The sequence below is a fragment of the Melozone crissalis genome, unplaced genomic scaffold (genome assembly GCF_028551555.1).
Source record: "Melozone crissalis strain CALT ecotype California unplaced genomic scaffold, PUWL_Pcris_2 ptg000023l_1, whole genome shotgun sequence".
Lineage (NCBI taxonomy): Eukaryota > Metazoa > Chordata > Aves > Passeriformes > Passerellidae > Melozone > Melozone crissalis.
This window is the reverse complement of record NW_026535801.1, coordinates 8,218,660-8,233,964: the sequence shown is the minus strand read 5'-3', so window position 1 is coordinate 8,233,964 and position 15,305 is coordinate 8,218,660. Positions and strand designations below refer to the sequence as shown.

The window sequence follows — 15,305 nt, the reverse complement described above, 5'->3', positions numbered from 1 at the left end:
AGCAGTTAGGGAAGGTTCAAATATTCGACCTGTGATTATTATTTCTGGGATCACTGCACTGGTTACCAGGAATTCCAGTGCATGAAATGGTGTCTTGGGTGTTCAGTATAAAATATGGCAGAGTAAGGAAGAGGACTAGGGAGGTTTTTTTAAGTACAGCAGTTCATGGCTCTTCCAAGAGACGGTTCTGACCTGGTCTCCTTTCTCTCTCCCAGTCAGTGCTGTTGCCCAGCAGGTCCTGTGGAACTGCTTGATTGAGGACCCCTCTACAGTTCTGCGGCACTTCCTGGAGAAGCTCACCATCAGCAATCGCCAGGTACCCTCCCCAGGGACAGGGACACAGCTCCTCAGGGCTGGGGAGCACTCCAGGGACATCACTGGAGAGAGAACATTTGCTGTTATAATGCAGCATGCCATCATCTGGCCTCAGTCTTTGTCCCCTGATGTAAACAGGACACAGCTGATTTATCAGCTCTAAGCAGAGCTTTTGCTCCCAGCCAAGCTTTGAGCAGCTGTTTAGGGAACATGGCATAGGCATGATGGGAAGAAAAAAACTTTTGCTTTTCTTCCAGGATGAGCTGATGTATATGCTGAGGAAGCTTTTGTTGAACATTGGAGACTTTCCTGCCCAGACATCTCATATCCTCTTTAACTACTTGGTGAGTAGCTTGTGGGCCCGCTGTGCAGCTCAGAACCTCTCCTTTGCTTCCTGTGTGCAATAAATACACTCCATTTTTCTTATATAGCTCATACTTGCTCCTGGTTGTGCATGCAAGCCACCAGGCTTCCACTAGCCTTTCTGGCCTTCTGGGGAGAGGAAAAGGAACCTTTCTGTTTTCATTAAATCCCTAAGCAACCTGTCATGGATTTCTGAACTGAACCTTGGCCAATGAGTTGAAGACAATTAGAAGGGTCCCAGCACCAAAAACTTTTAATTATTTTACTTAATTTGGGTTCATTTGGCTTTGCTGATAGACAGTCCTCTTGGAGCAGATCTAGCAACTTCTTTCAAGACTGTGGACAAATGTAGTTAGGAGGTGAAGCAGGCAAGGTGTATGCTTCTCCAGGGAGCCCTCTGAAGTTTGTGAGTTGTCTACTTAGCAGCATTTCAGGGCATAAAGAATATGAAATCTTTAACTGCAGACGTTCTCCCTTCTCCTCATCTGCAGTGGTGCTTAAGGCAGGAGTGCATTTTGCCCCCAGACCTCATGATCTCTAGAAAAAGGAAGAATATTACAGTCAGATCGTTCTTTAATACGTATAAAATTTCAAGATGAAAGTTTAATGAGTTTATCCCTCTGAATGAAGAAAGGTAGAACAATACTGTTATTCTGTGTTACAAAATATTCTGTGTTCAATGCTCTGCACAGTTAAAAGAGTGTGTACAACCTGATATTCCTCTTTCTCATTCCCTGCAGGTAGGATTGATCATGTATTTTGTACGGACTCCGTGTGAATGGGGCATGGATGCCATTTCTGCCACTCTCACCTTCCTTTGGGAAGTGGTGGGTTATGTTGAAGGACTCTTCTTCAAGGATCTCAAACAGACCATGAAGAAGGAACAGTGTGAAGTGAAGCTGCTGGTGACTGCCTCAATGCCAGGTATAAGAAATAAGTCTTTAAATTTACTTCACTTTATGGCCCAGTTTACCAAAAATAAGATACATCAGATCTGGATCAGAAAAAAAACTTTTACAAATGGCTGCATATTTTAAGGCAGTTTTCCTTCAGTTGAGTATTCAGTCAGTAAATTCTACTGCTGATTCCTTGAGATTCAGAAAACCACTTTAGGAGCTCTAAAAGAAGCAGACAGAAAGTGAATTAGAACAGTATTTCAACCCAGAGCTTTGTGCCAGTTGGGCTGTGCATCATTGTAAAACTCTATCATTCAGGCTTGAGATATCTTGCTGATAAACAGGGTTTGACCTTTTGCATGTTTCTTCCTCAGAGCTGACAGTTGCTGCTAAAGTCAGCTTTAAGAACAGATCAATCTCTCATTAAACTGTGGAAGTGTGAGAATATGTTAACACTGCTTAATGGTTCCAGACAGGACTGGCTTAGTCTGCCTGTCCAGGAATGAATTTCAAGTACCACTCTTCCTCCATGGGCAGACTCCTAAAATTGAGTTAATTAAAGAAACCAGGGAGAATGCAACAACTTTTCTTCCTCCAGGCACAAAAACCCTCGTTGTGCATGGACAGAATGAGTGTGACATCCCAACACAGTTACCAGTCCATGAGGACACACAGTTTGAGGCTCTGCTGAAGGTAGGAGTCAGTGTTTGAGATGGACAAACTTAAATTTACCTGCCATACCTGCACGCCAGCAATCCATTCTGCCTGATCATCCTGTCCCAGGCTCAGGGAGGGAAATTCTGCTCACAGGGATGTCTGTCTCCCTGGGAGGGGAGCTTGGTTGCAATAAACAGGATCCCGCATTTAAGGATATTAGAGATGCTCTGAACTCACAGAAATCTCAAACCTCACAAATGCAACTACATTTGGAGACACTGCAGCTTGCTGAGTATTTGCTGTATATTTTTGATAAATATACAAATCATTTAAATGTTTGGTTTTATCAGCACTAGAGAGGAGAGGTTGATCAAGATCAGAGTGAAAATGATGGCACAGTAGCCACAACAATATTTTGGTAGCCAGGAGCTATGTGGTCACTTTCTCCTTCTGCCAAAAAATTCCTGGGTGGTTTTAATTGAGCCACATGGGAAACAGATTGGTAGAAGCCTTCAGTTTGTCTGACTGTGTTAAATTTTACTGGGAATCACATCTCAGTGTTTGGAAGGGTCAGAACTTCAGTGTCTCTGCATACAACCTATCACTAAATCTTGATAAATACCCAGGCCCATATGGCTCATCCAGTCAAACAGATATGTGTGATATCAAAATAAGTAACACCAGTCTTCAGGACTGTGAGGTCAGCATGCCTTGATTATCACAAACATACTCAGGTACTTCATGATTAAAAAAGGAAATAAATAATTAGAGCCACAGCAGTGTGCCAGTCTGATTGAGGCATGCATGTTTGTACCTTTATAAATTATTAGATGGATATTCTTCTTTTGGATGTTGTGGTATTTGTACAAAACAACTAAAAAGTAACAGGATGTTTTGATTTCTTTCTTTTCAGGAGTGTTTGGAGTTTTTTAACATACCTGAAACTCAGTCTTCTCATTATTTTTTAATGGATAAGCGTTGGAATCTCATTCACTACAACAAGGTGAGGCAAAGATCACGTCCCTGTGACTTTTCATCTGGCTTCTTTTTAAACATCAGGGTTATCTAAAGGAGAAAAAACAGCCTATAAATAGAGTTCTGTCCTGTGAGCATCACATCTTGAGCTGTGTGTGGTAAAAGATTGGAATTTGAGAGAAGAGGGAGAGGCAGAAGATAAGAATGTCTAGTTTTGTTAGAACAGATCAGATTTCTCTTCTGTTTGTGCTCTTTCATGATGCCTGACACTGTCTGAAAGCCTTCCCTTCAGGAAGGGCTAAAGGGCCCTTTTTTCCATTCTGTTGAGTGATGCCATAGTGATTACATTTGTTTAAAACACACTTTTTTCTCTTTCTTGGCAGACCTATGTCCGTGATATTTATCCTTTCCGGAGGTCAGTTTCTCCCCAGCTCAACCTGGTGCAGATGCATCCAGAAAAGGGTCAAGAGCTCATTCAGAAACAGGTAACTCATACCTCTAACCAGAAACAAACCCTGAAAATATTTTTTTCCCCCTTTTAAAGGCTTTTCCTCATGCTGCATGCAGATCAAAAGAAGCAGAAGTCAGGTGAAATAGCAGTAGCAGTCCGGGTGAAATCTGCCTTGGGGCCACATATTCTGTACATTATTAAGGAAGATTAGAGTGTGATGTGAATTCTCCTCTCCCCAGCTCTATCCAGCCAGTTTCCTTTTAGGTGGATCATTTTGCAGAAAATTTAAAAAAGGATGTGCAGGAATGTGCTTAAACATGATGCATTTAGTATTAACAGTTGTGTTTTTGTAGCCAAAAGTCAGCTATTGTAGCTGTGTTCTTACTGTGAGTAGGAAAATACCATCATGAGTGGTTATAAAAGGCAGCTATAAAGATGCTTAAGAGCTACTAGCAGCTAAAATAATGGAAAAGAAAGTCAATGCCATCTCATATGTGTAAGGCACAGAACAGGACAATATTTCATGTGCTGCATCTATCAGTTGAAAGTCAATAAAAATCTGAAATTACTTGGGATCAACTTGGTTGCTTCCCTGACAGAAATTACTCTGGTTCTAGGAGGTGTCCCACAAATAAATGAGTTTAAAACACTCTATATGATCCAAAAATGCTTATAATGGGCTTCACATTTTTGTCAGGGCATTATTTCGCTTTCCACATTTTTATATTTAGAGCACTCAGAGCCCAAAATATTTCTAAGGTAAAACTTGTATCACACATTTGCTAGCCTCTCTCTAGTCATGCAAGATGTTGCTGGAAAACATCCAGCTTCAGAAAAGAAAGCAATACTGTAGTAACACCCACTGAGCAACAAAAGAAATATTTTTTTACTTGGAAAAGTACTTGCTTTGTTTTATTGGCTACTTTTCTTTTGCAATTATACATATACTTTCCATGGTCAGATGTCTCATGTGGATGGCAGTGCCAACTTGTTGTCGACTCTAGTCTAAGGCCTTGAAGAGAGGAAATACAAACATGTGGCTTTCAGCTTGGGGTTGGTTTCTCTGACCACCTTGGGGCTTACATTAATCTACAGAAAAACCCATGGCAAAGTTGAAAATTGTTCCCCAACCACTTTGGTTCCTCCAGAAGACTGAAATGGAAAGTGTTGTTAGATCCATTTTCACAAACACGATCCACCTTTGAGACTTGGGCTGGAGAACAGTGACACACAAATTCCAGCAGGAGGTTGCAGCACCAGCCCTGTGAATTTCACCGTGATCCTCTGAGCCATGAGTGCAGCATCCCTTGGATCAGAGCTGTCGGAACCCCAGAAATTCCTCTAGCTGCCCTGGAGGACTTGAAACCCTAACAAGAGAGCTCAAAAACCTTAACACAGAGTCAAAAACAACTGTGCCTTTGATTTTAACCCATAGAAACAATTACCAACTTTGTACAAAGAGTTACAAACCACAAGAGTTTGATTAAAATAATGGTGAATTTATCACAAAGTAGAAAAGTAGAATTTTGGAGTTTTAGAATGAAGATTCAAGAAGCAAAATAGAAGAATTTTGGCATGTCCTATCGTTCTTCCTACTTCTTTTTAGCCTCCATCTTCTAAGTGATAGTAGCACTTCTAGATTAATTTAGAGTAGAGACAAACTGTCTAACATAAGTCATAAGTATTTAAAAATTATTGTAAATCAAATACACGTAGTTTTTAGTATAATAAGATAACACACTGACCACTGAGGGTGGTCAGTGTGCCTCAACCTGACCTGCCAGACAGACCTTGGCAGGTCAGGGAAAAAATGTTATAGATTAAAAAAACAATAAACAACCTTGAGAACGAGAGCCAAAGAATCCTGTCTTCTTCAATCTCGAGGCTGGGAAAAAAAGACTTTCTAACACCTCAGAATCATCTCAACAGCAGAAACCTTGTCAAGAGCAAGCCCTAGATCTGAACCTGCTGAAGTGCACGGACATTTGAAATGTTTTTGGACTGGGCTGACGTAGATCTTTGTCTCTGTTTCCCTGCCAGGTGTTCACCCGCAAGCTGGAGGAGGTGGGGCGGGTGCTGTTCCTGATCTCGCTGACGCAGAAGATCCCTCCAGCCCACAAGCAGTCCCACGTGTCCATGCTGCAGGAGGACCTGCTGCGCCTGCCCTCCTTCCCCCGCAGCGCCATCGATGCCGAGTTCTCGCTCTTCAGTGACCCCCGAGGTGCGAGCCCCTGGAGGGCTGCTCTCCTGGAGGGCTGCACAAGGCACACAGGGTTCAGCTGATGCCTCAGGGTTTAGCTTTTGTATTTTTCAGATTCTGTGCTGCTTTAGTGCGGGGGTCTTGGCTTCATATTGGGGGTTGGTAAGCTCACTTCACAGAGTAGGGAGACAAAACAATTCCTTCTCAATGACAACTGATCCAAATCTCAGGCCCAAGAGCATAAACAAGGGTGGACTGAAGAGAGAAAAACAAGAAGGATGGGACTTCATGGGCTGGAGCTGTAATTGGACAATTAGCTCTAATATGCTAATAGACCAAAACTTACAAAAATGTGAGATCTTGTGACCAAGCTCTCTTTTGCTTCCATCTTGGAGCCATCTGGCAGAGCCATGACTGTGGCTCCGGTACTGCCAGGGTGTGGCCTTTGCAGGCTCTTCAACAAATGCCCTCTTTATTCCTCTGAACTCTGTCTAGCCTCTGTTCCAGCCCTTAAGGCACCACAGTGAGTGCTTCATTTGCCTTAGAAACACACAGGCTTGCAGCTTTTCTGGAAGCTGATGAATCTCTTCCTGAGGAAACCGATAAAAAGTTGTTGGTTTGTAAGCACAGCAGCAGAAAAGGCTTCAGTGTTAGAATTCTCCAGGCAAGGCTACTTGCTTTGGACCCAAATGAGAATAAGTTTTAATTGACTGTTAAAATTATGTGTGAGACTACCTAAAAAGAATTTCTCAAAGTTCTTTGCCATCTACTTTGAGGAAGCAGTTGACATCCAAGGCAGACTGAGCAAGTTCTGCAGCAGGGGTAAAGAAACAGTCCACACAGAAACTTTGCTCTGGATGTAAAGCAGGTTTTCCAGCCTGATGCTAAATAGGTTAAACAGGCCATTGTTGCACAGTAGTAAACATTGGCAAGTTCTGTATCAGCCCTAAAGGCACTTGATTTCAGAAGCATTATTGTAACCCTGCATCAGTTTCCTGTACTGTGTGTCACCTGGGACATAAAACCTGAGCATAAATCTACACAGCCTCTGTGTGGGGCAAATGATGCACATGCAAGCTCAAATCTTCAACATTTTAAGAGAAGAATGTCCAACCAGCAGATTAATGAACTGTGTGATATTTATCATTCTTCGTCTTCATATTGATGCTTTCGGTCGAGGATTGCTCAAGCCCTGTGGGCACTTAAAGAAACACAGGATGGGTGAAATAATTTTTAAAAGGCAGAAGGATGGTCATGGGGTTGTGGTGATGGTTGTGGGATGGTTCTTTGCAGCGAGGTGAGGCTGGCTGTGGTGGACAGAGCTGACTGCTGCTGATTGCTCTTCTCCCCTGCAGCCGGCAAAGAGCTCTTTGGTCTAGACACCCTTCAGAAAAGCCTGTGGATTAAGCTGCTGGAAGAGATGTTCCTTGGGATGCCCAGCGAGTTCCCGTGGGGGGATGAGATCATGCTGTTCCTGAACGTGTTCAACGGTGCCCTGATCCTGCACCCCGAGGACAGCGCCCTGCTCAGGCAGTACGCCGCCACCGTCATCAACACGGCCGTGCACTTCAACCACCTCTTCTCCCTCAGCGGCTACCAGTGGGTGCTGCCCAGCATGCTGCAGGTGAGCCATGCCCAGGGGCAATCCCAGGGAATGCTGCCATGTCCTGCTGACAGGGAGCAGCTGCAGGTCACACCTTGACAGGGAATTCTTCCCATGAGAAGAACTTCCCGTGAGTTCTTCCCTGTGAGCTTGGCAAAGGTTGCCCAGAGAAGCTGTGGCTGCCCCATCCCCGTGAGTGTTCAAGGGCAGCTTGAACAGGGCTTGGAGCAGCCTGGCATAGTGGAAAGTGTCCCTGCCCATGGAACTGGATGGGCTTTGAAGTCCCTTACAACCATCCTGTGATTCCATGATGGAATTGACAACAAGGAAACTTCGATCTGCTGAGTCCTCATGAGAGCTTTTAGATTCCCCAAGAAGGCAACAATGGGATGGCCCAAATTAGCTTTCTGTTTCCTGCTTGAGTAAATTGCTAAATGTTCTGTTCTCCATTGTGTTAAGTAAATAAATGTCTGTTTTTCTTTCTCTGTACTTCCACACAGAAATGTGAAAATTCTGAGCTATTCTTGGTCCTTAGGCATTTCTCCATGGTTTTTATTTCAGGGGTGGCTGAAGCTTGGGAAATAGTTGAAATATCTGGATTTACTACTTGCTAATTGAAACTAAATTATATTGACTTGTAAAGTATGAAAATAACTCAAAACATTTATGACAAACTGCATGTTGTCTTTTCTTGTGAGGGATGACAAATATTGGAAGTGTCAGAGGTGGAGTTTCTCTTCAATTAGAGATGATCAAGTGAGCTGATTTTCTTTTCCTGTTAAAAATCAGCTACTGAAAATAAAATATAAAAAATATTTCTTTTAAACATAAAAAGGATTATTTCTGTAGGGCTCAAAGGCAGTATCTAAGTAGAGATTTAATATTATAATGCAGATACAGAAAAGAAGAGTCCCTATACATGTCCATTTTCACTTAGTTAACAGAGAACAATTATTAGACCCAGTGATTACTTTAGCTGTCTAAACAAGCTGTGTGGTAGCTGGAAAGTCTGATATCCATGATTAGGTAAGTATGAATTGGATCCAGCTAAGCAGTGCATGGGTTTATTAATGAGAAACAAGAGATTTGAAATAAAATAGTCTAAAAACATAATTTGAAGTTCTCAACAATAACCATTCAGTCCTGCAAAGGATTCTCCCTTCATTTTCACTTCATATTGAGAGAAATTAGTTTTTAATTCTTTCCTATCCTCACCCTCAATTATTGTCAACTGCTGAATTATTAAAATACCACTCCTGGGAGGTAAAAAAGCAATTCCAAAGAAAAGGGGCTCTCAGGCAAAGATATGGGAATAGGAATAACAGTTCTTTATTAGGGAAGAAAATAAAAATAAAATAAACAATGCAGTAATACAAAACAACAGAGAGTCAGAATAGGCCCTGACCCCCTGTGTGTCAGGGTGGTGGCACAGTCACATTCCATGGTGGCTCAGCCCTCCTGCAGTGCCAGCTGTGCTTCTGTTGGAGCAGGGATCCTGCACAAGGGGGGAGTTTTCCTCTGAAGCTCCAGGGCTGCTGGAGATGTGCCTGGGCTCCCTCTGGGAATGCAGGGGAGGAGAAAGCTGCTCCTCTGGGAATGCAGGGCAGAAAGCTGCTCCTCTGGGAATGCAGTGGGCAGAGGCTGCTGTGGTGTTCCAAATCTCAGATTGTATCCAGGTAGGAATGCTTGGCTCCTCCCCTGGGCAGAGCATTTCCCAGTGGGATGATGGAATTTTATCAGCCATGCAGGGACACTCAGTGGCCCATGGACAGAAGAGATCTCCTGGAGGGAGGATTGGTTGTGGAAGAGATAAAGAAAACTGCCCAATGAACAGAAGAGAACTGCCCCACCTCTAAGGGATGGTGATAGAACACACAGCCCCAGGCACATCTTGTACCCTAAGACATCGTGAAATGCATTGCCAGGGAGGGGTGTTCCAGTCTCCATCCTTAACAGTGTGTTAGGCAAACCTGTCAGGAATGCCAGTGCTGTAATTGATTGAATCTGGGCTCAGGAGGTGCAGAGTTGGGGCAGAGCCTCCATGTGCTTTTCCATGTGCCCAGGTGTACTCTGACTACGAGAGCAACCCGCAGCTGCGCCAGGCCATCGAATTCGCGTGCCGCCAGTTCTACGTCCTGCACCGCAAGCCCTTCATCCTGCAGCTCTTTGCCAGCGTGGCCCCTCTCCTGGAGTTCCCTGTGAGTCACAGCCACCCTCCTGTCTGGGGGGGAAGCCTGTGGGTGCAGCCAGCCCCCATCAGAGGTCACAGGCAGAGAGCACTTGGTGCTGCACAAAACTAGGTCCAGATTTATTTCTGCACGCTTCTGTGCGTCACTTGATGGAGCAGGGTGCTGAGATGGCAGGCTGCTGGTGTCCAGGCCAGTAAATGTGGTCTCACTTTAAATTTCTGTGTATAAATATATTATAAAAGGACTTACATGGCTATTTAAATGAAGTGGTGTTTGCAAGGGTCTCAGGCCAAGGGAAGAGATGAGAATCTTGACTCCATGTTTCAGAAGGCTGATTTATTATTTTATGATAGATTAGAAGATAATGATAGATTAAAACTATACTAAAAGAACGGAAGTAAAGGATTTCATCAGAAGGCTAGCAAAGAAAGGAATGGAATGATAATAAAATCTTGTGACTGACCAGAGTCTCAACACAGCTGGACTTGTGATTGGTCATTAAGTAGAAACAACTCACATGGAGCAATCAAAGGTGCACCTGTTGCATTCTACAGTAGCAGATCATTATTGTTTTTCTTTTCTTCTGAGGCTTCTCAGCTTCTCAGAAGAAAAAAATCTTAACAAAATTATTTTTCATAAAATGTATCCATAACACTTAAAGAGTTATAATGGCTTATAACTCTTTAAATGCAAATCTGTTCTGAGAATCCAGCAATAGGAACTAAAGGCTTAATACCAAGTTTTTAGTACATGTGAAGTCTAAGACTAGATTAGTCATGTTTTGAAATATTCATTAATGATGTTCTAACATTTTAGGCATGTTAATGGGATCTTAATTTGAAGTCAGCACACCTATCTTTGTCCTTCACAGGGCAGCAAAGATCTGTGTGCAGTAACATCAGTCTGTTGAGTCAGGCAAGGCTCACTGGTTGAAAGCAATGAGTTCTTGAACTCCATGTGGACCCTTTGTCAAAACCAAAGGTTGTCCACATCTCCAGATAAACATTCTTGCTGGGATGACATGAATGTCTCTTGTTGGAACAGGATGTTACAAACAATGGGACCAGCAAAGGAGTGTCAGCTCAGTGCCTGTTTGACCTGCTGCAGTCTTTGGAGGGAGAGACTCCAGACATTTTGGACATCTTAGAGCTGGTGAAAGCAGAAAAGCCTCTCAAGTCATTAGGTAATAGTAAAGCACCCTTTATTCATTAATTCTGGTTTATTGTTTATTGATTCAACAGACATTTGATGCAGCATGATTTCTTCAGAGCCCTTCTCTTCTTTAGGAATGTCCTATCTGTCTCTTGTGCCTCATGGGGCTTTTAAGATTGACTTTATCACCATCACTCTTTTGATATTTTCTGCAGGAGGGCAATTATTAATTAATTTTATTGCAAAGCTACTTTTCCTGCTTAAAGCCTTCTAGTCTGAGACTAGCCTCTGGCATTTTGAATTTTAACATGTGTGAGTGAAGAATGAAGATGCCTGATAAACTGTATTATGCTGATAAGATCAGTGTCATCCTCTGCTCCACATGGGCAGGAAACAGAAGCATCCTCTCCTGTGGGCAGACTGTCACTAGCAGATGATTATGGATACAATTCAGATGTTGATTTATCATAAAGCATAATATATATGGCTGTATGGTGTATCCAGGACATTCTATCTCTTGATAGTTATCCATGCAATGCTGCATTTAAGAATTTGGCTGCTTTGTGATTTTTATAAGGATCTTCAACTTGTTTTCCAAATTTGCTCTTCTCTTAAATATTGGTTATCTTGATGCACTGTGAAGCCTGTCTGGCCTTGGAGTTAAAGCTTTGTAATAAAGTGGGATTTTATGATACAGAAAGTTTTAATAAGTGGTACAGAAACAGAAGATATTTCTTCCTCTTTGTGGATTGTACCAAACATTTGTATAAAATCTTGGAGGTTTCTGTGGAGAAAAATTAAAAACCTCTCTGAAAATTCTCAAGCATGAGTTGATGATGAGACTGTAGATGAGTATGTTGTGTGTCTAGTATCTTCCATATGAAGATCAGAATTATTATTTACATGTTTTAGGACCTTAACTTTGACTTGGGCTCCTGCATAACTAAGTCACTTCTGAAAACAGGACTATAGTTCTATTAAAACTATTTTTCTTGTACAAATATTATTCTCTCTAGGTTCTTAGTGTCCAAAACTAATTATGCCCAAAGTGATATTTGTAGTATGTGACTTAAATGCTTTTGAAACCTTTTTCTGAAATCACTAGCAAAACAGAGTCACTTCTGTGCTGACTCCCATGTGGCTATGAGTATAAAAGGGGCTTGATTTTTGAGAAGTAAAACTTCTGCCGTCAGTGGTGCATCAGCATTACTTTTTGTGTGGTTGGAACATCTAAGAAAAAAGCATAGGGAGCATAAAAATTATCACTAATTTGACATGTGTCCTTGCCATATATGAGCTGAAGACTTAGCATTTGATGGGTGATGTTTGAAATGGGACTCTGTAGGTATTTTGCTCAGGAGCAGGTGACCTGCTCAGAGCTGTTTCACCCACTGAGTTCTGGGCAATAGGGTTCAGGTAGGAGTGCAGCATTTGTTTCTTTTACAGAGACAGATTTTTATCTGTCCAAAAGCCTACTGGGCATTGTTAACATGAAAAGCAAGCAAGAGGAGAGGGGGAAAAGGAAATGTGTTAGCTCCTTTCTTACTTAGTGTGATTGTGTGATAATCCTCTCATATTGCTTTACTCCCTCAGACTTCTGCTATGGGAATGAAGATCTGACCTTCTCCATCAGTGAAGCCATCAAGCTGTGTGTGACAGTGGTGGCTTATGCTCCTGAGTCATTCAGAAGGTGAAAATCTCTTGTCTTGATTTGTGCACACTCAGAAAAGGCATAAAAGCTGCCTATGGTATGTGAAAGCAAGGCTGGAGGCAGAGGATAAAGAATTCCAAATGTGGGGCTTCTCTGAGGCCAAGCCTCTGCCTGTTACCCCTTCCTAGGGGTAACACCAGCTCCAAAGTACATCTGTTAGTTTGCAAGAGGGAATCAGGGAAGAAAAAAATCTTTGGAAGGGAAAATACTTGTTAGCAAATGAAGGACATATTTGGAAGATACCTGAAAGTCCGGGGGGGTTTTAGTATTAGTAGTAGTAATATTGTTGTTGTTATTGTTGTTATTATTATCATTATTGTTATTATTGTTTCATGCATCATCTAGTTTCCCCCTGAAGTTCCTAATCCAATTGTTTCTTTGGTTCATGACTTCTAATGAGAAGCAATAAAATCATTGCCTAATTACAGATCTAGGGACTTCAGATAGAAACCTAAGCCTCTACCTAATGTGAGTTGAGGAATGACAAGATAAAACAGACCAATATTGTTATTTTCCCAGCCTGCAGATGCTGATGGTCCTGGAAGCCCTGGTTCCCTGTTACCTGCAGAAGCTGAAGCGCCAGACGTCTCAGGTGGACACAGGGACAGCAGCTCGTGAGGAGATTGCTTCCATGGGTGCCCTTGCCACCTCTTTGCAGGCCCTCCTCTACAGTGTGGAAGTTCTCACCAGGTAACACACGTGGGCCAAGGGGCTGAGCCTGCATTTGCTTGTCTGTGCAGGGACAGGGAGTGCCCAGGAGGCCACAACACACAGCTTAGCTTGAGTTTTTCAGGCTTGGTAAAATTGGTGCAAGTTCTCAGAGGAAAAGCAGAATTTCTGTGCTTGTTAGATTTAATGCGCAGTGTGCTGTTCACCTTCTCCCTGCCAGGCCTATGACAGCCCCACAGATGAGTCGATGTGACCAAGGCCATAAGGGGACCACAACAGCAAACCACACCATGTCAGCAGGTGTGAACACCAGGTAAGGCCTTTCTTTCTCTTTTTCATTTTCTGAAACAGTTTTGTTTGTTCTGTTTGATTTTTTTAGTAAGATAATATCTCATTGCTTGGCCTCAGACAGCTTGAGGGAGTGCTCTGGGTACTGTACTGTGGGAGAAAACAGTCACATCCAAGGAGCACATTCCCCAGGACTGCATTTCTGATGATAACCAAAACACCCAAGACTAGGATTTTTAGTTTAGAACAACAGAAGACCAGAGTATCAAAATGGAGGACACACATCGTAAATGATTCATTCCCCTTTCAGCCCTCTGGAAGTATATTGCTGAAGCTTTCTCACTCTCTGCTTTGCTTCCTGCTGAGTCCAGTGTCAGAGTGACCTGGGCAGAGCATGCTTGGCCAGCAGAAGGGTCAGATCCTTCTGATTTTGTTCTAAGGGGCTAAACACCTGTACAAACTCAAATTGCCCATCAGCTGAGGTTCTCAGACACTGGCACCTCCTCTAGTTTTCTTTTGTTCCCTTTCCCATTTCCTTGTACATTCCTGTGATCTTTTTCCTACACATTGGTCTGGGGACTTTTTGCAGTTACAGATAGCACAGGAGGGGTAGCTGAGAGCTTGAGAGAAGTCAAAGTAATGCCTGGAAATATTCTTGTCCTTCTTAAAAAAACCCCAACAAAACAAAACACCAAAGAACTTTCTCACAGAAGAAGGAAGCAAAGAAGGACATGGCACCAGTGAACTGTAATTCTGCTCCTTGGCCATAGTGGCCATTCCAGTTAGCCTGCTGCAAATCAGACAAGGCCACTGACAATTTACTTGGTCATAGAGGAAGGGCTTAATCCCCCACAAGCATTTGAGATTGTCAAGTTTTTTTTTTTTGCAGCAGGCATCCCTGCTTTCTCCTGGCCAGGCTATGCATTAGTGTGCTAAAAATCTGAATGTTTGTGCTGGAAGGGGAATTGCAACCTAGCAAAAGCTGGGGTAGCTGTTTTTATGGAGTTTTCCAAGTTATTATCTGTCTTTTTTTCCCCTTTTTTTTTATTCAAGGGATTTAGAAATCAATTTCTGCATGGATCATCCAAGGGCTATTATGTCAGTTTATAAATGCGTACACATCTTGGTTGATAACTCCTGGCATGAATCTGTTCTATTCAGTCATGGTTAAAACATGGCTTTGACTTTCAATCCCTGATCTGAGAAGCAGATAAACTCCAGACATGACAAACCAGCAGATAAACCAGACATGCTGAAGTCTGAAGTGAGCCATTTACTTCCATTTGTATGCCATTTACTTCATTTGCAAGATTGCTCACTCTAAGGAGAACAAGGTGTAATGGAAAATAATATTTTATTATCTATCTGCTGATTTTGGAGAGCAGTTAATATGTATCTGCTGACAGACAATGTAGACATTCCCAGTGCAGTGAGACTCAGGCATCTTGACTTACATTTCCAGATTTTTCTCATTATCAGACATTCAGCCTCTGATCCAAAATATTTTTGCACTGCTCCAGGTTTCCTTGTTTCTTCTGTTGTGTTTTCATTGCAACAGACATCTGCTAGCAACAGCAGGAGTCTCACAATGTTAGAATGATTACTGTTCAAGCCTTGGACATGGTAGCCAAGTGGTGCAGGGTCTATTAATGCTTTCTCAAAAAGAAGTAACGAGAGAAATGACAATAAAACAAAACAAAACAAAAACCAAAAACTACTCTGAGGTATTCTTTTCACTTAGTGAGCTCTGGTTTCGTGAAAGAGATTGAGCACTGGGGTGAAAATCAGTGATAGAAATCACTTGAAAGATAGCTATGGTTTTTAACCTGAATTTTT

The 15,305-nt window shown here is 42.4% G+C and overlaps 1 protein-coding gene across 10 annotated transcripts in view; it reads left to right on the top strand.

Annotated features, from left to right (window-relative positions):
- The window catches only part of UNC80 (unc-80 homolog, NALCN channel complex subunit), a 122,104-nt gene that overhangs the window by 75,680 nt on the left and 31,119 nt on the right, over positions 1 to 15,305 (top strand). For all 10 annotated transcript variants that reach the window (XM_054278230.1, XM_054278233.1, XM_054278232.1 and 7 more), the window contains 13 exons: positions 216 to 316; positions 573 to 663; positions 1,423 to 1,602; positions 2,173 to 2,267; positions 3,145 to 3,234; positions 3,590 to 3,691; positions 5,698 to 5,878; positions 7,213 to 7,481; positions 9,524 to 9,658; positions 10,694 to 10,832; positions 12,395 to 12,491; positions 13,032 to 13,202; positions 13,402 to 13,494. In XM_054278230.1, coding sequence (XP_054134205.1) covers positions 216 to 316; positions 573 to 663; positions 1,423 to 1,602; positions 2,173 to 2,267; positions 3,145 to 3,234; positions 3,590 to 3,691; positions 5,698 to 5,878; positions 7,213 to 7,481; positions 9,524 to 9,658; positions 10,694 to 10,832; positions 12,395 to 12,491; positions 13,032 to 13,202; positions 13,402 to 13,494 — 1,744 coding nt within the window. The remainder of the gene's footprint in view (positions 1 to 215; positions 317 to 572; positions 664 to 1,422; positions 1,603 to 2,172; positions 2,268 to 3,144; positions 3,235 to 3,589; positions 3,692 to 5,697; positions 5,879 to 7,212; positions 7,482 to 9,523; positions 9,659 to 10,693; positions 10,833 to 12,394; positions 12,492 to 13,031; positions 13,203 to 13,401; positions 13,495 to 15,305) is intronic.